The sequence below is a fragment of the Erpetoichthys calabaricus genome, chromosome 17 (genome assembly GCF_900747795.2).
Source record: "Erpetoichthys calabaricus chromosome 17, fErpCal1.3, whole genome shotgun sequence".
NCBI lineage: Eukaryota > Metazoa > Chordata > Cladistia > Polypteriformes > Polypteridae > Erpetoichthys > Erpetoichthys calabaricus.
The window spans coordinates 48,403,900-48,428,682 of record NC_041410.2 but is presented as its reverse complement, the minus strand read 5'-3'; the positions used below and the strand labels follow the sequence as shown (position 1 = coordinate 48,428,682).

At 38.8% G+C, this 24,783-nt stretch overlaps 1 protein-coding gene across 1 annotated transcript; it reads left to right on the top strand.

The window, feature by feature from the left end:
- cilp (cartilage intermediate layer protein, nucleotide pyrophosphohydrolase) lies at positions 1–24,019 on the top strand. The gene is made up of 6 exons (XM_028823432.2): positions 1–76; positions 7,071–7,180; positions 12,816–13,130; positions 13,216–13,324; positions 16,260–16,417; positions 21,204–24,019. Exons 2-6 carry the CDS (start codon positions 7,114–7,116, stop codon positions 23,528–23,530), a joined length of 2,976 nt encoding a protein of 991 aa, XP_028679265.2. The 5' UTR covers positions 1–76; positions 7,071–7,113; the 3' UTR covers positions 23,531–24,019.
- The last annotated feature ends 764 nt before the right edge of the window (positions 24,020–24,783 follow it).

Genomic DNA, 24,783 nt, shown 5'->3' with positions numbered 1-24,783 from the left:
TTGGATTGTTTGAACCTCGGTTACATCTCCCAGCAACTGACTTCACCGGGACTCTTCTCCTCATCTATCCTTTCGGGTAGGTTACGTACAAGACGTACAGGTGGGCGATACTTTAAAACTCAAGGGCTGTCTGCCTTTTACCTTTCATCATTTATTTAACTTCTGTTTTGGGGTTAATTTTTTTTCACTGTATGGAGTACAACATTCGTTATAATTTTTCAGTCGATAAGCCTCGTTGCTTTTCTTTGTCAAATTACTGCGGAATGTGCTATATTTAATTTGGCTAAAGTTTTTTTCTTGTGTTATTGGTTACTGTTAGAGAAGTTCTGTTACATTTCGGAAAGAGGGACATACAGAGAAAGAGAGACAGTTGGCCAACACATTAAAATTTTACAATTCCCCTGCGGCTTGAAATGCCTTTAGCAGCTGTGATTTACAGCATCATCTGTTTCACTATTTAGGCTTTGTCTTTTCATTAAAAATGGATATAGTTCTAATTAAGTTTATAATATGAAAATATATTTTGTGAACACGTTTTGTATAGACTAAAGGTACACGTATTTTATATGAATATATCGACTGTAGCAAAGTGATTTGCTGTATGAACTATCAGTCAGTATAAAGGTTGGATCTTTTCTTGCTTTACTTATTTTCAAAACTTTCTTATTCCAGAACGGGGGAGAGGTTCACAACCAGTGTTAGAAAACAATTGTTTCAAAGCAGGAACTAACCATCCATGTTATGCCAGTCAACTGCAGGGCACATTCATGCAAACACCCATATTCACTAATACCAGAAGAATTTAGAGATGCCAGTCAACATGACATGCAAGTTTTTATCACATGGGGAGGAGTGATGCAGGTCACTGGAACCTTGAAGCCCACAGATCTCATTGTGAGCCTCCATATACAGTTGCCTGTCAGCCTGTCAGTAGACTTGAAACACAACAGCTGGAACAGTAAAACAGAGGGCTGTATTGTTCTGTGAGTAGAATCCCACTGGTGTGCTTGTCCTTGGATTTTGTTCTATTTGGAAAGGCAGAGAATGTCCTGAGAGAGATCGGGCTCTGGGTACACATCATCAGTATACATATAACAACTTGAACAGCTTTTAAAAATTGATCTGTTATATAATGCTATTTGGTAAACCTATCCTAGCAAGACAAACTTCAGTTTCTTCTTAACAGTTTTCCTTGAAGTGGTTTCAGTAGAAACACAACATTTGATTAAGCATTGAAAAGGATTATTTGATTTTTTTTTAAGTATTTACATTTTTCTTTAAACCTTTGTATATTTAAACCCCTTTAAAATCTATCCATTATCCAATCCGCTATATCCTAACTACAGGTTCACAGGGGTCTGCTGGAGCCAATCCCAGCCAACACAGGGTGCAAGGCAGGAAACAAACCCTGGGCAGGGCGCCAGCCCACCGCAGGGCGCACACACACACCCACCAAGCACACACTAGGGACAATTTAGGATTGCCAATGCACCTAACCTGCATGTTTTTGGACTGTGGGAGGAAACCGGAGCACCCGGAGGAAACCCACATAGACACGGGGAGAACATGCAAACTCCACGCAGGGAGGTCCTGGGAAGCGAAGAGAGGTCCTGGGTCTTCTAACTGTGAAACAGCAGTGCTACCACTGCGCCACCCCCCTTTAAAATGGCTGTTCTATTTTTAAGTTCTCATTCTACGTTTAAAAAGTAACTTAGTAATGCTATTGTCATAATGCAAACAATAATTAACGTGCTTTAAGATTTTGGTCCCCATGACCTTGAACTGGTTTTAAGTGGGTTGACAAAGTCCTGGTGCCTTTTATATGTCATTTGTTTGGTAAAATTTCTCCTACAATCCAAACATTTCTTGATAGTTTCATTGTGCCTCCCAAATGGGCCCATGGACATGTGCTCAAGAGCCTCCCCACAGATTGTTTTCCCATCCAGGGTTGGTTCCTTTGTGGTACTCTGTGACATCTCACTGGGGAAAAAATTGGGTGATTAGATGTAAAATCCTGTGCATGTGCTTAGTCTAACCGTGAAGGTGACATTTAAATCTTCAAAGTTGTCTTTGTTTCCAGTGACATTTATGTACAGAACAGAGTATGCATACTTATAAGGAAGCAATGTGAAGAACACTTACTGGGCCAGGCGAGCAGTCTGTATTTCACTGCGCTCTTTACATTATAGAATTACTGTAAATAACCAGCAATCACATGTCTCTTTTAATTTTGTTGATCAGTTTTTACATTTTTTATTCATTGGCAAGTCAGGATTCCCATGGTTCTACTTTGGGATGCAGTGCTAGGCAATTACACCAGATTATTTTACAACATATTTGTGAAAATTATAACATTTGTCTCATATGAGCTTTTAACAATCATGCAGCTGCCTTTGAATGAGCTCTTAAATACTGAAAGGAGTTCAAGTCAGTCTATTTTTATACTGTACATCTGCTAGGCTTAAAAGATTCAGAGTCTTCAGACTGTGCTTAGAATTTGGACTCTTTAACCTTCACAAAAATCTTATGACTTGTAATTCCTTTTATACTGAAACAAAACATTATAACAAAACACAACTCAGTCAAACAAATTAAAATAACATAAGTACAATTGTATGTTTTAAAATCATTCCAAGAAATTCAGCATTCAACTCCATTCCAACAAGAGGGCTTTATGGCAGAGAGCACCATCTAAAATGGTTCTTTATATAGGATGAAACAGCAAGTAAAATAAAAAGGTTAGACACAGGCCCTGCATGTTTACTTTAAAAGTACATTAATACTGTTCTTGTCAAGTTCTATCTCTTGACCAATATGTAAGTGCTTATTGTGATGCATGCAGGGCTCTTATCTATATGTCACATGCCTATTAAGTTAGCTGGTAAATCTAAACAGGCTCAGTATAATTGAGAGTAACTTCAATGGACTGGCTTGCTTTTTAGAATAGGTTCCTGCCTTGTATCCTGTGAAAACAGTGCAAATACTATGACCCTGAGCAGGATACACATGGTAAAAATGGAAGGATGAATGTTTAATCGAGTTTTGTTTTATTTCTCACAAGCACATTTTTTAATGAAACATACTATATAGCTATGGAGCAATAGAAGAAGTATTGGTGGCACTTATCAGTAGACCCTGTAGTCTGAATAACTACTAGAGCAGGGATGAAAAGGTTTTTCATGGAGGACTGCAGTGGCTGCAGGTTTTTGTTCTAACCCAGTTTCTTAATAAGGAGTCAATTATTGGTCATGAAGCACTTATTGCTCAAGCAACATTTTGATGGTTCATTTTTAGTGATCTTTTAATGATGTTAAGCTTCCCCGCCCTTAACTGATTATTTCAGTCTTAAACAGCTGCCTTCACTGCTTTTATTTTCTCCTTATTAGCAATAAGATGCAAATAACAAAGGAATCCACAGTTACACCTGTGAGGATTCATCATGAGCTATCTGGTTTAATAAACTATTTGGAAGGAAGCTAAAGAGAAAAAAGCCAGGGACTGAGAATTAATTATCCATTTTAGGCTTCAAATCATTTGGATGATATCCTTGGAAAGGAAAAGAATGTACAACATAAGAATAACCAGACATTAACTAAAGTCTGTTATTGGCAAGGGCTGGTTTCTAATTAAGCAATTGGTTCGGAATACAAGCCTGCAGACACCGCGTTCCTGCAGGGCTGCACCCCTGTACTAGAAGGTACCACTTATTAAACAAAAAAAGTTTTATTACAGAAAAATAAAGAATAACAGGGAGGTTATCGAAAATTTGCATTATGGTACAGAAGAAATACAGTAAAGACTAAGCCTCTTGCATCTCACTGTCTGTCTCTGTCTCTCCCATAGTCACCTTTTTCACCTCCTATCTTCTCTAATGCTGACCACCTTCCTTCTCCACTCTGTGAGGTCTGCAAGCTTACTTGATGCTGCTCTGCTCCAGAATAATCTGGCTGCATGTGTCCTTTTAAAGGTATACCCAGGAATACTTCTGGTGCCAAGCCCACATTCCAGAGAAGCAAGCACTTTTGGGTCAGATGGAAGCCCATGGATTTTTTGTTTCGATCTGATTTACAGCATACTATTTCTTTTAAAGAATAACTTTAATGTGCTGCAAGTGACGGCTGCATTACACACAGCTGCTCAATGTGGGACTAACTCCCACAACCCCCATATACAGTATCTTATAGGATATCAGCCACTAAGCCCATTGTCTAAATTGCAGTATGGTATATGTCTACAGTTGGCTGACAGCACTTATTTTTGTTTATATTAAAGCATTTACACGGTCTATAACCATATCAGCAAGGAAACAGAGTTCGCCAGTCCATACAATAGCATGCCATTTCGCCAAGGTCTTTATATCAACATATAAAGTAATTTTTCCATTGACTCATTAGTCAGTGGCAGCCGTGAGCTGAAGAAAAAAGGAAATATCAAGAATGAAACAGTAGTCATTTCCAACGTAAAATACCAATCCTGCCAATAGTAGCATAAAGCCAGTATTTTTGCAAATCCTGCCTGTCTGGGTCTGAATTATCCTTTCTCTGCTAAACATCTTTAAAACTAATTTAAATACACATTACCAGTTTTTATGTTAAAGTATGTTTAATTTTTGCAATATGTAGGTCTTTTTTCTTCCATACATTCTTATTCACAAACATATAACACAAGAGCCAGAGCAACCTAACTTAATGGATGCCTCTAACCATGCAGTAAGTCAAATGAGTCTGGGAAGGCAACATCAAGAGATCTAGTGGAGAAAAGTTTAGGTCTTTACACATGTTTAGTGGCTTATTGGCATACTTCTGATTCACTGTAAGGCCTTGAGAAATCCATTTCAACTGTAAAGGGCTTACATTGAAATTGCCTTGATAAATTAAACATTGCCATTTTTAAATGTCTGTGGATAATCATCTAGTAACAAATACAAATCAATTGATTAATAATTACATAGCTAATAATTCTTGAGATTAACAAAGAAAACTTGCACCCATTATGAGAACATGGGTTTTTGCTACAGTATGATTTGGAACTGTAGCCTCTCCTAGTAGCACTGGAAACTAGACAGGAGTCCTGACTGAGGCACAGTTCCATTACAGTGTACATGGACATACGGCCACATTTATTCGGCCATCCTTCTGTTTGCTGAGACCATTTAATCTAGTTTCAGGGTTATGGGGACCTGCAGTTGATCTGAGGAGCACTGTGTGCAAGACAGAACCCAACTGAAAATAGGATACTAGTCCATGACCAGGCACACTTGCACACCCCAACATGCATTCCTACTGGGCCAATGTATTTAGCAAATAACCTAACAAAAATATTTGTAGGATGCAAGAAGAATAAAAAAACACATCTAGATGAAACAAGAGGGATTGTTCTGCTAAAAAAAAAAAATAAATAAATCTCAAGAGGAAGAAAATCAGGGTCCACTGATATTATAATTAAACATTCCATGTGTTATAGGTTACCTTATCATGATGAATAAACATAATCCTATTAGAGCTGAAAAGTATAAAAAAAATTTGCCTTAAGTTGACAATTGTTAACACCGCCATTACCAGAGGACACTCAAACATTTACATTTTTACAGAATTGAATGGCATTGAAGTTTTCGGATCATTTCTGCAATCCATTGTGATACAGTACATCAATTTAAGCAGTCAGCGTGGTCTAGCAACAGAGGTGCTGCACTGTGATACATGACATCCAGTCTCTTAAGTTACGATGTAATGGATTACTGGTAAAGGTACAGCCAGAACTACAAAGTGAAGTCAGAAGTTGAAAGAGAGTATGGAGAAACTGTGGTAGCTGAATAAGCAAGAAAGCTGCCCTGCCAGCTGGAAATGATACATCGCACCTGCAGAGGCAAGCAGTCATGTGCATTCGTTATTGGTATAAAGAGCTGGCAGCATCTGCTGCCCTGTGGTCTCACACTACCTCACAATAATTCATGCTCACGATACCATGGTGTAAATGGTGGAATCAGTGTCCTTTTAAAGGTCATTTGAGCAGGTAGAAATTCATGTCTTTCTTGAAATTTGTATGTTGCTTCTAAGATTTGAAATAAGAGACTTAAAAAGCCATATTGAACAATATTTTCAATATAATACCAGGAAAAAATATCTAAAGGGTTAGGATACCAGCAAGTAACCTCATTTATTGTCGTTTTTGGCCTTCATGTTGAAACAGTGGTTGTCTTTAAAGAGTGGAAACCAAAACAAATTCAAATGAAGGTGGGGCAGGAGTTAATTCATTGTTCTTCTTATAGGTCACAGTCTTCCTAGCTGGAGACCGAAGAGACCAGTGTACTATTTAAATTGGTCTCCATAAGATGTGTACTTCACTCACACATTTGACAGTGTGTTTATGTACTCTGGTGTGCCCAGGTTTACTTCATTAATTGTTTCATTCATGGGAGTTTAGCCTGAGCTGCACATTTTCTATGTCCCTTTCTTTGGGGTCTGACAATGATAAGTCAAGAATTGTAGTATATTTGTAGTACTAGGGTGTTGTACCGTGTTAGCCATTATGAATGTAGAGAAAAGCCAAGCAAAATGACACCTTTTATTGGCTAACTAGAAAGATTACAATATGCAAGCTTTCGAGGCAACTCAGGCCCCTTCTTCAGGCAAGATGTAATCACGTGTATCATCCATCCATCCATTTTCCAACCCGCTGAATCCGAACACAGGGTCACGGGGGTCTGCTGGAGCCAATCCCAGCCAACACAGGGCACAAGGCAGGAACCAATCCTGGGCAGGGTGCCAACCCACCGCAGGACACACACAAACACACCAAGCACACACTAGGGCTAATGTAGAATCGCCAATCCACCTAACCTGCATGTCTTTGGACTGTGGGAGGAAACCGGAGCACCCGGAGGAAACCCACGCAGACACGGGGAGAACATGCAAACTCCACGCAGGGAGGACCCGGGAAGTGAACCCAGGTCTCCCAACTGCGAGGCAGCAGCGCTACCCACTGCGCCACCGTGCCGCCCTTGTGTCTATCAGCAGTGTTTTAATTAATAGGTACACTTAAAACTAACATTAAATATTTTATATTTTCAGACCTTCTTCTTAGCAGGTACCTGCCACCTGCGACTCCTGCAGAATGATGGCAGACGGGCAAATAAAGCTTCTTCTTCTTATACCAGTGTTATTCTTGGCTGCAACAGAAGGTGAGTTTCTGCTGGTTACACTTTAGAGTTAATTTAACCAAAGATAAATAAAGTTGAAGTATTTTTGTTTATGTCAAAATGTAATACTTACAAAGCAGACATTTGTATTTTGAAAATGAGGACACTTGGTAAGTTATTTTAATTCTATATACAATAGCACTTTTTCACATTATTTCTCTCAAAGCAAGAATGATACCTGTCTAGGTTATCAGCAGCCCCTTGGGATTTCAGTACTTCAGCCACAAATGTGGTTGTAGTTGGTTCCATTTAAGTGCTGCTTCTGCATATCAGTGCTTCTTCCCACACTACTGTCTTTTGTCCAGCTCATGAAACAGGTTGTTGGTCTTTAAGTAAAGTATCACTTGATGTATTCTATATAGCGCCATAGGGGATGTGTTGGGGTTAATATCTACTAACACCACAATATCAAGTAGTCCAACAGGAGAAATTAATTGCTCACGTGGGGAAATGATGAAGATACCAGTGGATAGTGTGATTATGTCATGATTCAGGTAGTTTAAGAATTGTTTTGTATCGTTTTCAATCCCATATTATTTCTCCTGAGGTACTGTCATTTACTGCTACCATAGTCAAAATGGATACTACAAAGCGCTGTCACAGAGGTTACACAATTAATATCATTGGTTCAATAAAGATTGCTGCTTTAGATATGTCAACATCAAAGTTTTGCAGATAACTAAATAAAACACATTGTGCATGTATGTAATAGTACTATTTCGACTTTCTGGTTCCTGACTTTTGGTTTCTGTTTCTGTTTCTTACTTTAACTCTTGTCTTACAATTTTTGATCAGACAAAAGACTGACTAGAGATTCTTGACTTTGGCTTTTATGTTGTTAAATGGTTTCTTCTCCTGGTCACTTCCATTCATTATGTTTGCTTTTCCTAGTGTGAGGCATGACAGATTGGAAGGAATCATGCATGATCTGAATCTGAGTGATGAAATGTTATTAGATTCCTGTGTTTGTCATGGATTGTCTATAACAAACACCATGATCTAATACAAGGTTACTGAAAAGTGTACCCGATAACAGCATGACAGGGCAATGACTGAAATTTTGTTGTGTCTTCTGGTTTGGGATTGTATGATCTGAATATTCAGGAAAGGTAGGATCGGAGATGGTAAATAAATAACCACTTATAGCTAAACTGATTCCGACACACTGACCATCCACTGGACAGACCTGGAAAACCAAAATAGGTAGTTGGTTCAGTAGGTGAACTATTTAAAAAGAATTCAATTTCCACCTCTGAAATAATTTCTCCTATATTCATGCTGAGGTCAGGGACATTGGGTCTGAATGAACCCTTTTCAAAGCCTAAGTAGCATAGGCAGCTGCAAGGAGCTTTGGCCAACAGGTGGTCTGATCACCAATTGTAGGAGAAGCTGACACCTTAAAAAAAGAGGCCTTTTGGAGAATTGTTGTCAAATTCAGAGAATGCTGAGAAATACGTGCAAGTGAAGACTGCAACAGTTGTGACAGTGGCTGAAATTAACCCTTGCATGTGGAGTAGGTTTGGTGATATAGTTTTGTTTGGCTATGTGGAATCTGTTGAGGGAAGAATAGGTGGGATTAGGGCTGTCTTAAAAGTATCATAGGCCCCCAGACAAGTAGTGTACTGGGGCCCCTGTTTTGATAGCAGAACAGAAACATATATAGGCATCAGAAACATTGTGGGCCAGTATGCTCCTGGGGCCACTGGCTTGTGCCCATTGTGCCCATATGTTAAAGGTGGCCCTGGGTGGGACCCAACCTAATTTGTTCTCAATTTGGGATGTTGTCAAGAGAAAGGAGAATGTGGTTATGTTGCACATGGTGGCGGCAGTGCCATTTGCATTGGTTGGCTAAGGTTGCTGCAGTAACTAATAAGCTCTGTGGTGGGTTTAGACATGGAGTGGTTGAAATCATTACAAAAATGTTAATAATAAAATGCTATCTAGAAGATGGGGTCATACAATAGAAAAGCTAATTCTAGATTACTTTAATGGAGACTGGTAATTTAAAAAAAAATAATGTGGATTCTTGGCTGTTGAAAAATGAACCATTTTGTTTCTTGTTTATACATTTGTATCATGGGAGTTTTCCACTTCAGTGTACAAGTACTTTGTAGCTTGGAAAAGAGCTTATAACCATGTACTTTATGGTATCTCCCGAAGAGTGTTACAGGAGTACTAGATTTTTAGACCGCTGTTGCATACCATTTTGTCTCTGTATTTGTGGAGAGAGAGTTATCCACATTACTAACCGAGAATGGTAAACCGGATGGACGCAGGGACATCCGGCCATGGGCCGTAGCCGCAAAAAGACGTACTGCGCAGGCGCCCCAAGAAATGAGGCGCCGCGAGAGGCAGCCGCGACCACAGAAAAAAGGAGTGAGCACAGAAAAAAGGAGTCAAAGAAATGAGGCGCCGCGACCACAGAAAAAAGGAGTCAAACGCAGGCGATGCACACAGCGCCGCACGAAACCCATTGCACACGAAACTAGCACACAAAAAAAAAGAAACCGCTCGCGCCCCACAAATCCCACACCCACCTCCAAGCACACCAACCAGTACAAGCAACGGACGGGACACACACAAAGAGGACGATTCAACAAGCCCCTGGCACACAAAAAAAACGAACCCGCAACCCCCCCCCCCCCCCCCCCAACCCCCCCCCCCCCCCAAGCAACGGACGGGACACACACAAAGAGGAGGATTCAACAAACCCCTGGCACACAAAAAGAAAGAAGATGCTCGCGCCCCACCAATCCCACCACCCCCTCCAAGCAACATCCAAAACGCCGGCAAAGCACACAGTGCCGCACGAATCCCATTGCACACGAAATGGGACGCACACAAAGAGGAGGATTCAACAAGCTCCTACCACACCAAAAAAAGAATCCGTGACCGCCACACCAAGCCCATTAGAGACGAAACGGGACAGACTACGGACATGGCACACAAAACGTTCACAACAACGATGAAAGAGACCCACAAACACACTAACATCAATAAGAAGTGACACCCAAAGCCCCATTTGTAAAGGAACCGTCCGTATTAAACATACGTCATCTCAACACCTTCACACTATGCAGCATAGGTGGATCTCCTTACAATAAAGCACTGTTAACCGTTCAACTGCAGAAAAGGCTCCATATTAACAGTGAGTGTGATCCTCCTTATTACTTATCCATATTTCTCACGCTGAAGAACAACAGTCATGAATACACGCTCACGGGTACAAAACGATATGGCTCGGATAACGGGACCAAACACACGAACCCGCAGGAAAAAACAAAATACACGTCGGCGCATACAACGCGCTTCTGAAACTCCGGAAGAAAAAATGTCTCGGCTCCAAAAACGCAAAGCTCAACTAACCCACGAGCAAAAACCTGCCCGTCGCGGACATCAACGCCAGACACCTGCTAAACGCTTGCGCCACTTAGCTGAGAACATGTTCAATAATGAGTCCACTATTGAGGAAAATTCATTGGGATTAATAAATGTCATTTGCAATCATTGTCATTCACTTAACTTCCCTGAAGAAACAACTGGCAATACAAGTAGTGAATTTACACGTTGTTGTCAAAAGGGTCAGATTAGACTGCCTCCTTTACATTCATATCCTGCATATCTACAGAAGCTTCTAACTAACGATGTACCTGAAAGTAAAAACTTTATGAACTGCATTAGATCCTACAATAGTTCATTTGCTTTTGCATCTACCGGAGTAAATATCAGGCCACCAAAAGACAATGGCCCATACTGCTTTCGCATATGTGGACAAATATTGCATCGCATTGGAACAGTGCACCCTGATACAAATCAACAACGCAAATATGACACACAATGTTATTCAAGCAACAGTTCTTACAGGATCACATGCTAACAATACTGTTCTCATTCCTAGAATTGACCTTACGAGTTCTGACCTAGAATTACCTTTTACATTGAAACGCCAACAGTTCCCCATTAAACCTGCATTTGCCATGACCATCAACAAATCACAAGGACAAACCATGGACAAGGTTGGCATCTACCTCTCTGAACCCGTTTTTGGACATGGACAACTTTATGTTGCCTTCTCACGTGTTCGATGTTCATCTGACGTTAAAGTTAAAGTTATAAATGCTCCATGCCAAGGAAAACTCATTCAAGGACAGGACACCATCTTTACTACTAATGTTGTGTACAAAGAAATATTCCAATAAACCATTACTCTGTGCCAAACACTGTATTGTTTGCGTTCTATATGCATCATCCACACCTGCACACTATTCTATATCTCATTCATACATCTCACTCTTTGTCATGCCCCAACGCCAGGGGTTGGCGAGCGAAGCAAGCAGGGGGCGGAGCCCCCTAGTGCTGGAATATTTGGTGTCAAGTCGGTCCATTTTAAGTGAGCATAGGAATGAGCCAAAGGCCCATCTTGTCTCCTTGTACAATAATGAGCTCAAGGCACAAATAAGGTTTGGAAAGTATCCAGTTTGGGAACCATAATGTTTCATTTATACTCTTTGAAGATGATCATTTCATCTTAGCCTCATCAGAGTGTGATAAGCAAATAATGGATGAGTATATAAACAGCAAAATAAAGTATGATTTGAGTGAAATTAGCACTTCCAAATCTAAGGTTAAAGCCCAATTCTAGAAAGGACTGGCTAGCACTGATAAAAAATGAGTGAATAATGACAAAGGTTAGTGTGAATGAGGGAAGCAGTGGTAGTTTTGAAAAAATTGTACCTTTCTGTGATGGTAAAGTGAGAGCTATTTTATGTCCTCATGAGAAGGTTTCGGTTTGGCCTGGACCTATTGCCTCTGCAGTGCTCACCAGCAAAAGCAAAAGTAAAGTGAAGTGATGAAGCATTTTGGAGTGGTTATTGGGGTAGCTACCTCTCACATCAAGGCCTGGTGTTTGTGTTTTGACTGATTTTTAATGTACAAGTTCTTCACATTATGTGATTCTCTAATACATATTTGGACAGTAAAGGGAGAAATATGACATTTACATTAAATGGTTAAAACATTCAAAAAATATATTTTTGTACTTTGGTCAGATATTTATCTTTTCAAATTTAAAATCAAATATAAAGCAAAAATCATAATTTTTACCCAACTTTATCAGCACTTACGGAGTGCACTGTATATACATTCTATACATTACAAATAAGGACCCTTGACAAAAATGTGAATTAAAGATCCCTGTTGTTCACATTGTGTAATAGTAATTCACTGCTTTGTAGGCCCTCTTCAGAAAAATGTGGTGACTCAAACCAGTATGATGAAAACTGCTAATATTTATTAAGAAACCAAAAGGAAAATAAAAATAGCAGTAAACGAGTTTTCCCATTATCACTACTACATTAAGCCACTCAGGCCAGTACCAGTGATTATACTTTCCTGGCTTGAGGCATCTCTTGTCCTTTTCTTTCTGAGCAGAGATTTCCCAGGCACTAGAAGCTCTTTATCAAAGTTCTGCTCCTGCCTGCTTTGGGTGACATTTCATAATAGAGATTCAATTAGAGTTTGTTAGGCACCCACAAGCCTAAAGACTGTCCTTGCTGGATTTTCCTATAACTTATAGTAATTCAATACCTGTTTTTCATTTGTATTTCTTTTTCTGCAGCATGCAACCTTACTTGTTCTTTGGGTCACGTCAATGCAGAATGTGATTCATGCATGTGTGAAGATTACCTTCTTGTTGGTCAAATCCGTACAGATGATTGGAAGGAAGCTGTTGGAGTTTCTGTTTACAGACAAGGAAAAAACATGAAACTTCTAACAACATCTGATGTTGATGGAAATATACAAATTCCAGGGATTTGTCCAAATGACATTTCAAAACTAAAATTCAAATTGGCCAAACACACTGTTGCAAATCTTAGAATACAGAAAAGGATCGGCAAAACCATCTTTACTGATATTGTTCTAAAAAGGGCAGGTATGTGTACCACCTGAGCTTTAAATTTCAGACTTCAGTTGCCCCTATAAGAGTGGGACTTTAAACATTATTGTGTGCCCCACAGAAAAGTTGTATGTAGTGAAAAACCCAGAGGACAAAGCCAGGCATGAAGGGCAGGCAGTTTCTCTCTGCTGCAAAGTTGATGGACAGCCACAGCCTGATAGCTTCTTGTGGTGAGTTCAAAATTTTCTTTTCATTCTATGTATTCTGTTCTCCTCTGTACAGTACAGTATGAACAGAGGGTTAAAGGTTGTAAAGTAGAAGATTAAAAATCATGCATGTGGAACTGCAGTATCATAAAAAAATTCACATAATGACAAGGAGAAAGAAAGAGACAGAGAGAGATGTGGAATACCATCAACAGACGGCAGAAAGGGAAATATGGGACGGACTTGAGCGCGGTAGTAATTTGGTGCTGTGTCCATTGTTCAAATATTTGCATATGAGAACTTCAACAGCATCTACAATCTGGTGTATTTAATTTCCCACTAAAGGGAACAAGGAATGTAAGATCATCTCAGTGGTTTGACATTACCAGAAATCTTAGTTATGTTTTAACTGCTCAATGTAATGATATGTAACTGTTTAATGCATAGGTTGTTGCACAGGTGTTTGTGTTCTTTTACCACACAGACAGATAGATATAGGTTTATTTATTATTTTGATGTATATATAATTTGGGGGTTTATTGAAGCATTTGTGGCAAAACACATTCATTCACTTCATTGAATATTAAGAGATGAGGTGATGCTCTTAATCTTTTCACAAAACTGAAATAAAAAAAAATATAGGCCTAATACCAAGATAACATTTACAAGTTTAGTTAGCAACAGTAGTCATCTATTAGTTACAAGACCTCAACAAAGACTTTATCTTGGCTTAAGAAAGGCCATGTCATATTTGATGACTTTTCCAATGATTTTCAGTCGTAGCCTTCATTTACATAATCTTAGCGAGTCAGAGGCAGTTGATGTTGTGCTCCGGTGAAGGTCAGTCATGTGGTTTGACATACCCAGTGATTCACTTTGACTATGTTCAGGATTCGGTCTGACAAAGTCAAACAGGTTTGGCTCTGGGCTCTGTGTGCATGAGAGCTGACAAGCAATTAATGCTCATCTGGAAGTACAATTTGTATAATGCAGTGATGAGAAATAAGGAGTGCAGGTGTTTTGGACTTCGCAAATGGAAGAGGTGGTTCTCTGTCTGATGTCTCATGTTTTATGTATGACAAAAGAATTGAAAAAAAGAAAAAAGAGAAGAGATTGTGGTTGAACTTGGATGTTCCTGTTAACCCTTCATGCAACACCAACTCCATCAGGCAGTCACAAAAAGAGATGAACATGACTGTGATGGACAGTTGGCAAAGTCACGTAATATGACATTGGCTTAAGATTTACAAATCATAAATCACAAATAAAGTGCTTATTTTTCTCATTCTGCAGTGTTGCACATTGAGAGCTAGCTGGATCCTAATAAAATAACTTGCCAACCCAGGAGCTTTATTCAGTTTTAATAAGCATCAACTAAGGATTTTACATTGAAGTATCGACTGCTGTGAGACATATTATCTGAACATTCTAAGGAAATTTTATTTTTGCTTTTTGATTGAGCATTTTGATAACCACTAAAGTAGTATTATTTGGATTTATATACAGTAATAAGTAAAGCTGAGAATTTTCTGTGTACAGATTAAAGTGGTGTTTCTGAGAAACCAGAATCTTCTTAGGATAAACTAATTTGGAAAATAATCTAATGTCAAAATACTGAGGAGTCAATTAGAGTGTAGATCACCTGAAACTGTCAAATGTAGCTCAATGCAAGTTAATCATGAATTCATAAACTGATTACAATCACAAACTGATATCTAGTGAAGTTATTAGTTGCCAGTTTGTAATGCAACCCCTGCTCTTCTTATTAGGCCACAATGAGTAGCCCTGCTTTATAATCCAAGTAACCCAATCAGTTTCCTAAATTCTGAAAACTTATTAATTACATTTCTCTATTATAAAAAAAAAATCTTAGACGACTTGGAAGGAGACGAGATGTGATTTTCTTGGAAAGATAGTTACACGTCCCGCAGGATGAGGCGTAGTACACATGCAGAGCAGGTTACAGATAATGGAAGTATGAAAATTCGAAAGTCTCAAAAAAAGGACAGTAAAGACCGCATTAGCGCAAACAAATGGAAATTATTACTCAGTGAAATAACGGAACAGCGAAAAGAGATCGAATATATTGTTCGGATTGAAGCTTTAAGTTGGAGACTTGTAAATCATCTAATTCGTGTTGCCAGTGAGAAAGATTCCAAAAATGTTGGTGCTGTATGAAGTCTCATGAGACGGAAACTTTTAATATGAGATTCTTTTAAGCCACGCCATACTTACAACCTTTGGAAGCAAGTCCCATGAGACGGTGACCTTTGCCATTAGATTCTTTCAAGTCACTCCCTACTTACAACCATTTTCAAACAAGACCACAGTCAACTAACCTCAGTCGTGTGAATGCTTTTGTCAGACACACTTCCTGCACTCTCAGCTCTTATTCATTTTATCAGGACAATAATTTTATACGATCTAGATGACACGTCAACAACTAAGCAAAGAAGAAAGAGCATGGACAAACTTTCGAAAAGGTCATTTTATTTACTAGAGAGAAAGAAACGATATTCACTCACAGGAAGTTATAAGTTACATTGACACGATGTAAGTCCAAACACAGAATCAAAATTCAATGCAATCAAGAAGAAAAGTTAATTCCAAATATTCTTTTTACTAAAGTTTTAAAGTAAAAGTGAAAATAATGCATATGTAACAATTCCCATGAAAATAACAATCTCTTTAAATTGTATATCTGGTAAACCAAACCCAGGGTTGGGCAAGCGAAGCGAGCAGGGGGCAGAGCCCCCTAGTAAGAATAAAAAACTGAGCTGGTGATGCGGCTTTATGCTGCTGAAGACACTTAATAGGCTTGAAAGTTTATGTAAAGTTGATAAATAGTGTTAAATTTATGTTTAACACTTGAAGGACTACCTATGAAATTCTAAACAGAAAATAAGGATGAAGATCAGTGCGGTTTCTCACAATTGTGTTAATTTGTTTACTTTGACAGGTTCCATAATGACACTCTTCTGGTCAAAAGACAATACAACTATGACAGTACACTCGTGCTGAGACATCTCAAGAGAAGTCAGGCCGGACATTATTATTGCAAAGCTACCAATGAAGATGGATCTATAAAATCCCAGCCTGCAAAACTCACCATTTTTGGTAAGTGATGTTGAAAAAAAAGCTGACTTGTTTCTTTCTTAGAATTTTGATATAGTTTAGCTCATTTGAAACATTGTGATTAGAATAAATCATCTGTAGTTTGTTCAAAATGTGTATATAAGCATTAACAAAGCTTAAAGAGAGTCAAAGTAGGCTTGTGTTACATAAAATATTAAATACAGTGAATTCAGAAAGTATTCACAATTTGTCATGTTGCCACCTTGTGTTAAAATCCTTTACATTTTTACTTCATCAAACAACATTTAGTACCCCAGACTGACAAAGCAAAAACAGGATTTTAAAGTATTTTTTCCAAATGTATTAAAAATAAAAAACTGAAATGTCACATTGACAGAAGCATTCAGACCCTTTGTCTCTGGGGCATCTCATTTTATTGACCATCATTGAGGTGTTTCTACATCTTGTTTGGAGTTCACCTGTGGTGAATTAAATTGATTGGCCTTGGCTAGGAAAGGCACACAGTTGTCTGTAGAGTGTTCCACAGTTGACAATGTGTATTAGAATAATGCCAAGATGCCAAGCCATGTGTTCAAAAGAATTGTCTGTGGAACTTAGCGACAGGATTGGATAAAGCTGCAAAAATGTCTGTTGCATTGAAGGTTCCCACGAACACAGTAACCTCCATAATTGATAAATGGAACATGTTTGGAACAACCATTACTCTTATTAGAGTTGGCTGCCCTGCCAAACCGAGCAATCTTGGGAGAATGGCCTCAGTAAGAGAGGTGATCAAAAATCCAATGATCACTCTGGCTGAGCTTCAGAGAACCTGTGTGGAGAATGAAGAAACTTTATGGCAAAGTGGCCAGAAAACACATGAAAGCCTGCTTGGTATTTGCAAAAAGGACTTTCAGACTATGAGAAACAAGATTATCTGATCTGATGAAACCAAATTTTTGGCCATAATTCTGAGTGTCATGTCTTGAGGAAATCAGACACCTGCACAATATCATTTCAACTCGTGAAACATGGTGGTGACAGTATAATGCTCTGGTGTTGTTTTTAGTGGCAGGGTTGGGAGACTAGTCAGGGTTAAAGGGACGCTGAATGGATTAAAATACATAGATATCTTTAATGATACCAGCTACAGTGTGCTCTGGACTTCAGACTGGGACAACAGTTCACCTTTCAAAAGGACAAAAAGACACTAAGCACAAAGTAAAGACAACAAAGGAGTGGCTTAGGGACAAATTCTGTGAATCCCCTTGAGTGGCCCAGCCAAAGCCTGGACTTGAACCCAACTAAACATATCTGGAGAGAAAGTAGCTGTCCACTGCTATTCTGGTCTTCATCCTACCTGACAGAGCTGAGAGGATCTGCAGAGAATAATTGCAGAAAATCACCAAATCCAGAAGTGTGAAGTTTCTCACATAAAACCCAAGAAGTCTCCCAGACTTAATCTCTGCCAAAGGCATTCAACAAAGTACTGAGTAAAGGGTCTGAATACTTATGTCAATATGAGATTTCCTTTTTTTTATTCTGAATAAATTTACAAACATTTCTAAAATACTGTTTTGACTTTGTCATTATGGTTGGACCACACAACTCTGGGGTACTGAGTGTTGCTTGACAAGGGAAAAAAGTGAATTTCAATGAGCAGTGTAACAAAATGTATAAAAAATGAAGGGGTCTGACTATTTTCTGAAAGCACTGTAATTGCAGAACATGTACAATTTTGGGTTTTTTTATCAGTAACGCCACCTAACTTTGCATGTTCATTCTGTTAAGGATTAAGTAGAATTCCACTATCAAGGCTGCAATAAGGTACAGTGGTAATTGCTTCTGTCTTAAAGTTCAAAAGTTCCAAATTTAAATACTCACCTGGGCATTGTCTACACATAGTCTTGCGGCGTGTCTTGTGCCAACCTTGGTTTCCTCTTACATTCCAAAGATATGCACATTAAGTTAATTAGTTACTCTAAATTGGGCCAGTTTAGGTGTATCAGCAAGTGCGCCTTGTAATGAACTGGTCCTGTCTAGTGCTTGTTGCTGCTTTGTGTCTGATGCTGTCAGAATCATCTTCAGTTCCCATATACTCTTGGATTAGAAGTAGTGCATTTTCAAAATCAATGAATAGATGAACTGGAATGAATATACACGCACACACAGACAGTATAGTTCTAATCAACAGCTGAATCTTTCCAGACTTGAAAAATGAAATGTTTTTTTGCTAATCTTACATTGTATAGATTTCCAAATAAATGTTTTATAACTTTCAAGGCATGGTTCCACAATATTCTTATATCACATATACTATAAAGCAATGTCACTTGGTGATGACCCATTAAAGTACCATTCTTTTAAGCAAAGACAAGAATATGCTATTGCAGTTGGCCAAGGAATATGAAAACAGGACAGCAGAGGACTGGACAAATATTCCTTGATCTGACTAATCCTGTGTCCCACTGTTTCTTGCTGGTGGAAGGAAGTGAAAATGGTCAAAGTTCCTTGAGTCTGTGGATTTTGTTCTGCTAGAAATAAAAAAAAAATGTTTTTAGTGTTTGTTTTTATGGAACATATTAGGTCATTTAATACAAGTACATATCCAGGCTTGCAGTGGAATCAAAATAATGGCAGTACTCTTTTTATTATGATACAATAACATATTCAATCCAAGAGTGGACAGGAGAGGTGCCGCTGGTATTCACTGGTATGCTAAGTAGACAGTGGAAGAGGTGCCAGCCCACTTCAAGCACTGAACAAATATGAACATCACTGCTAATCAGTGGGAGTAATATATCTGACAGTGAATGGGCTTTTTCACCTTGGCAATGCTCAACATGTCTGAGCTAGGAAATTTCCCCAATGGCTCCAGGAACATGACAGGGAATTTAGTTTAATTCTGTCACCTTGCCATTCATCAAATCTAACTCTTTTAAGGAAAGCCATTCAGAGTAGAGATTTATTTAATTTATAGTAAAAATTAGGATAGTCTGGAGTTGCTATGGACCAGCATTTATATGCCAGTCTTCGAAAAGTATGCCAAAACAATGCCCTCAATGTTTTAAATTATTGTCATGACAGATGCATGAATATTACATTATTAGATAGTTGTCTCTAATAAAGTGGTCATGGAGTGTGTTTTTATCTTTATGTTTGCTTGACTTAAGGACTAATATATTGGTTATTTTGGGAACAGTACTTATTTCAGTTTATGTCTTTTTAGTTTTGTTTTTTTTTTCCAGTGTTTTACTGTATAAACAAATATATACAGAGCATTTTGTTTTATGGTACACACCATCAAAAGATGAAAATGTTTAATGGTAGTTCATTACGTTCCAATTGTATCAGATTTGCTTTCACCAGTACTAGCAATGTGACATTAAAATTTTAAATATCCATCCATTTTCCAACCCACACTGAATCCGAACACAGGGTCACGGGGGTCTGCTGGAGCCAATCCCAGCCAACACAGGGCACAAGGCATGAACCAATCCCGGGCAGGGTGCCAACCCACCGCAGGACACACACAAACACACCCACACACCAAGGCCAATTTAGAATCGCCAATCCACCTAACCTGCATGTCTTTGGACTGTGGGAGGAAACCGGAGCGCTCGGAAGAAACCCACGCAGACACGGGGAGAACATGCAAACTCCACGCAGGGAGGACCCGGGAAGCGAACCCAGGTCCCCAGGTCTCCCAACTACGAGGCAGCAGCGCTACCCACTGCGCCACCGTGCCGCCCAATATTAAATATAGGCCTGTTAATTTGCCCAGATTATGAGACTGAATAATGACTGGCAAAGACAGGGTGATCACATTATATGTACAGTTAGAAAGTGCAACATGAATTAAACATGTTTGAGAACATATTCAGGTATCTGCTGCAGGCAAGCTTCTAAACAAAAAAACTACACCACCATGTAATTCAAAATTGTGATTGTCACATAGAAACTCTGGAAATAAATTATACTTTTTGAGATCTTGCAAGGAACCTTCTCATGAAAATACAAGATGAAGTTGATGTTGGCCATTCATTTCACTTATTCCACACTGGGGACAAAGTCAGAGGTTAGGATTTTGTTTATCATGTAGTATTTATGTTTTTGTGTTCACTAAATCAGGAAGCTAATTAAAAGGCAAGCTCAGTTAATAGAACACACTCTGGACCCGTCTCCTGGTATCTCCTCCAGGCTCTTAAGACCTTCTTGTGATGGAATATATGGATGTGCCATCCTGGAGGAGATAGACTACCTGTGCAACCTGAATCGGCTGCATGTACCGCCTCATGATACCAGCAGTGACAAGGACACTAACAAAACATCAAACTAGAGAAGTATCAGTCAGGAAGGATAAGTAAAGAGCAATTGTCTGTGACCACCAGCAGCAAAATCATTCCCTTTTTGGGGGTGTCTTGCTGTTGCCTTTCCAGTGTATCTGTTGTCGCTTTCATTTGTACCAAAGAAGGTAATGCTGATTCACAATCACTTATGCTTCCTAAATGGACAGATTGATATCCCTGAAGATTAACTTACTTGGTGTTAAGCTCTGATGATTGTTTCCTTAATTTTTCGAGTAGTATATTTATTTAAAAAACTTCTGTAAAAAGCCAAAACAATCTATCTATATTATATGCAACTCCAAATTATGCCTAATTAAACTATGTACTTTACAATGCAGGGGTGCTTTTTCATCAAAGATGCTGAGCCAGCTGGGGTCATTTTAAGCTTGGGTGATCAGTTTGATAAGAATATCTTAACTCTAAATTGTTTCCTTTGTTTGTTTTTTGTTTTTCTTTTTGTTTGTGATTTGTTTTTTAAGGTTCCAATGAGCCTTCATGTAATCCAGTTCCGGAGAGTTATCTCATTAGATTACCTCACGACTGCTTACAAAATTCTTCAAACTCTTTCTACTATGATGTAGGCAGATGCCCATTGGTCACATGCGTCGGACAACTTAAGAACAGCATAAGTTGCACAGACACCACATCTTACTGCTGTGGAGTTGAAAACCTAGAAGAACAACATGTTTCTTGCAATGGTTACCTTCTGCCAATAAAGGTGGTAACCAAATGTGGATGTCAAAAATGTGTTGAAACAAAGGTGGTGGTATATGGGCGTGCAGTGGCCGCAGATAATGGAGAGCCTATGCGCTTTGGACATATTTTTATGGGAATGAGCAGAGTTGGCAGGACTGGCTACAAAGGAACATTTTCTGTTCAGGTACCGACAGACACAGAAAGACTGGTGCTCACGTTTGTTGATCATTTACAGAAGTTTGTCAACACTACCAAAGTTTTGGCCTTTAATAAAAAAGGGGGCTCTATTTTCCATGAAATTAAACTTTTGCGGAAGCAAGATCCAGTCACATTGCTTTCAACTCAGACCAACACAATCACTCTGGGTAAAAGTGAAGGACAAGAAGCCATTGCTGAAATGGAAATTCCCCCACAAGCTTTTTACAGGGAAAATGGTGATGTTTATACTGGGAAAGTTCAAGCTAGCATAACATTCTTGGATCCCCGAAAAATGTCTACAGCTTTAGCTGCTCAAAGTGATCTTAACTTTATTGATACAGAAGGAGATGTTTTACCTCTGTGGACTTATGGAATGTTTTCTGTCGATTTTACCAACGAAGAAGGCACAGAGTCTCTCAATGCTGATCAAGTCAATGTTTTTCTGGACTCAACACAAATTACAATTCCTGGACATCAGGAAAAAATGAAACTGTGGTCCCTCAATCCACAAACTGGTCTCTGGGAGGAAGAAGGAGATTTTCATTTTAAAAAGGCAAGACGGGGTAAACGAGAAGAACGAACATTCTTAATTGGGAACATGGAGATCCGAGAAAGACGCTTGTTCAACTTGGATGTTCCTGAAAGCAGAAGGTGCTATGTTAAAATAAGAGCATTCAGGAGTGAAAGATTTATGCCAAGTGAACAGGTAGAGGGAGTTCTTATAAATTTGATCAACATGGAACCAATGGATGGATTTTCTACAAATCCCAAAGCATGGGGAAGGTTTGACAGTGCCATTACTGGATCTAACGGTGCATGCCTACCCGCTTTCTGTGATGACCAAAATCCTGATGCTTACTCTGCCTTTGTCACGGGTAGCCTGGGTGGTGAGGAACTAGAAGCTGTGGCCTCTTCCCCAAAGTACATACCTAATGTTATTGGAGTGCCACAGCCCTACTTAAACAAACTTAAGTATCAAAGAAGTGACCATCATGATCCCAAAGCCAAGAAAACTGCCTTCCAAATCAATGTTGCAAAACCAAATCCAAATGCTGCAGAAGAAATCAATGGACCAATTTATCCTTATGAGAATCTCAAAGATTGTGAAGAGGCATCTTTTTCCAGTGGTCACTTCAGATTTCATAGAGTTGAAGGTGATAGATATGATTTTAACACTGTTCCTTTCAATGAAGATGACCCAATGAGTTGGACCCAAGACTATCTTAGCTGGTGGCCAAGACCACAGGAATATAGGGCATGCTACATAAAAGTAAAAATTAATTCTCTTCAGGAAATTGTTGTTCGCTCCAGAAACATGGGGGGTACACATCCACAGACAGTTGGCAAGTTATATGGAATTCGAGATGTTCGTAGTACACGCGATATGGAGCAGCCTACTGTGTCAGCTGTCTGCCTGGAATTTAAATGTAGTGGAATGCTATATGACCAGGATCGAGTGGACCGCTCACTGGTGAAAATTATCCCTCAGGGAAGTTGCAAAAGAGAACATGTTAATGCTATGCTCCAAGAATACTTAGTGAATCACCTTCCCCTTGCTGTCAATAATGATACCAATGAGTTCACTATGTTGGCTCCCTTGGACCCTCTTGGACATAACTATGGAATATACACGGTTACTGACCAGGATCCTCGGACAGCGAAGGAAATTGCTTTGAGCCGCTGTTTTGATGGAACTTCAGATGGCTCATCTCGAGTTATGAAGAGTAATTTAGGTGTAGCCTTAACATTTAAGTGTGGAGAAAAGGAAGTTGCTCGTTCCAGTCCATTTCAGACACCACAGCGCCTCCCTGATGAGTCGGTAGCATTGAGTTCTTTTCGGAAACGAAGAACAAATAAAAGACAGAGAGGTGGGATTGCTCGCAACCAAAGTAGAGCTAGAAAGACAGTATGAATATGAATAAATACTGGGGTACAATGTCATAACACAATAGGCAAGTTGTATTTCAAATTTCAGACATTTTTCTGATTACTGACACTAAGAACATTTCCAGGAAAATGAAACACACACACACACTATATGAAAAGCTGTTAGTTTTACATGTTTGCAGTAGTTTATGAAAACCATGCACCATAAAAGGAATTTCTACTGATCTAAAAATATACATAAAATGAACTGATTTTTACTTGTTTGGCAAATACCAACATAAAATTCATCCCCTACCCACCTCAGAACATTTGCATGCTTAGACAGAGTGTATAGAGCTGTTCATCAGAATGTCTGAGGTTTTCTTTGTTTAGTTTATTTTAGTAAACAAACTTTCCAATATCAATGTGTATGTTTTAGTGAATGTCTAAGAAGTAAAATACATTAAACATTCAATGTTGGCTGTTCAATCAGAAAATCTGCAACAAGAATGTGTATAAATATATATAAATATCATTTGTTTCTGGATTCCATTTTTAACTTGAAATGTAATTTGGAACATATTCTGAACTCATAAACTAAAAAGGTAAATGTCCAGGCTGACATCTTGCAACACAGGTATGTACTGACTGCTGTAAATGGCAGCAGTCTGACATGAGAATGGAATTAGTGGACGGGAGCTGGTGATATAAAATATCCAACGTAAAAACATGGAGATCAAGAGTCAAGGAAACAAGTTCAGAAAGATAAGCCAAAATCGTAGTTAAAAGAGTGGAAAAAAAAGCAAAGTACGCTTTCTTTGTGAACAGAGCCAAGACATAAAATGAAGGAGATAGTCAAAATACAGAAAAAGTTCATAACCAGAAAGCAATATAAAACCTACCAGTTAGGGTTTTAAATTGTATCCACAACCTTGGACAACCAGAAAGTATACAGTCCTGGCCTTTATACCTTCAAAATGGTGATTTCTCATGCCGCACACATTTGGTTGACCTTTTACCTAACAATAGCATAGCAACCATACAGAGAAACACATCAAAGTGACGGAGGCCTTACGATATGTTCTGCAAAAGAACATGTTTACATATTTTAACACTCTTAAAAACAAGTTGAAACAAGAAATATAAATTAACCACTGAATTCCTTGGTCTCCAAAACCCCTAAAACAATGTTCTAGATATTTAGAGACCTGGGGCTTAATGTATAATCAAAGTGAAAAAATGATGTGGCAGGCTAGTCCATTTTGCCGAAATTTCATTGCAGCAACTCAAAATTGTACT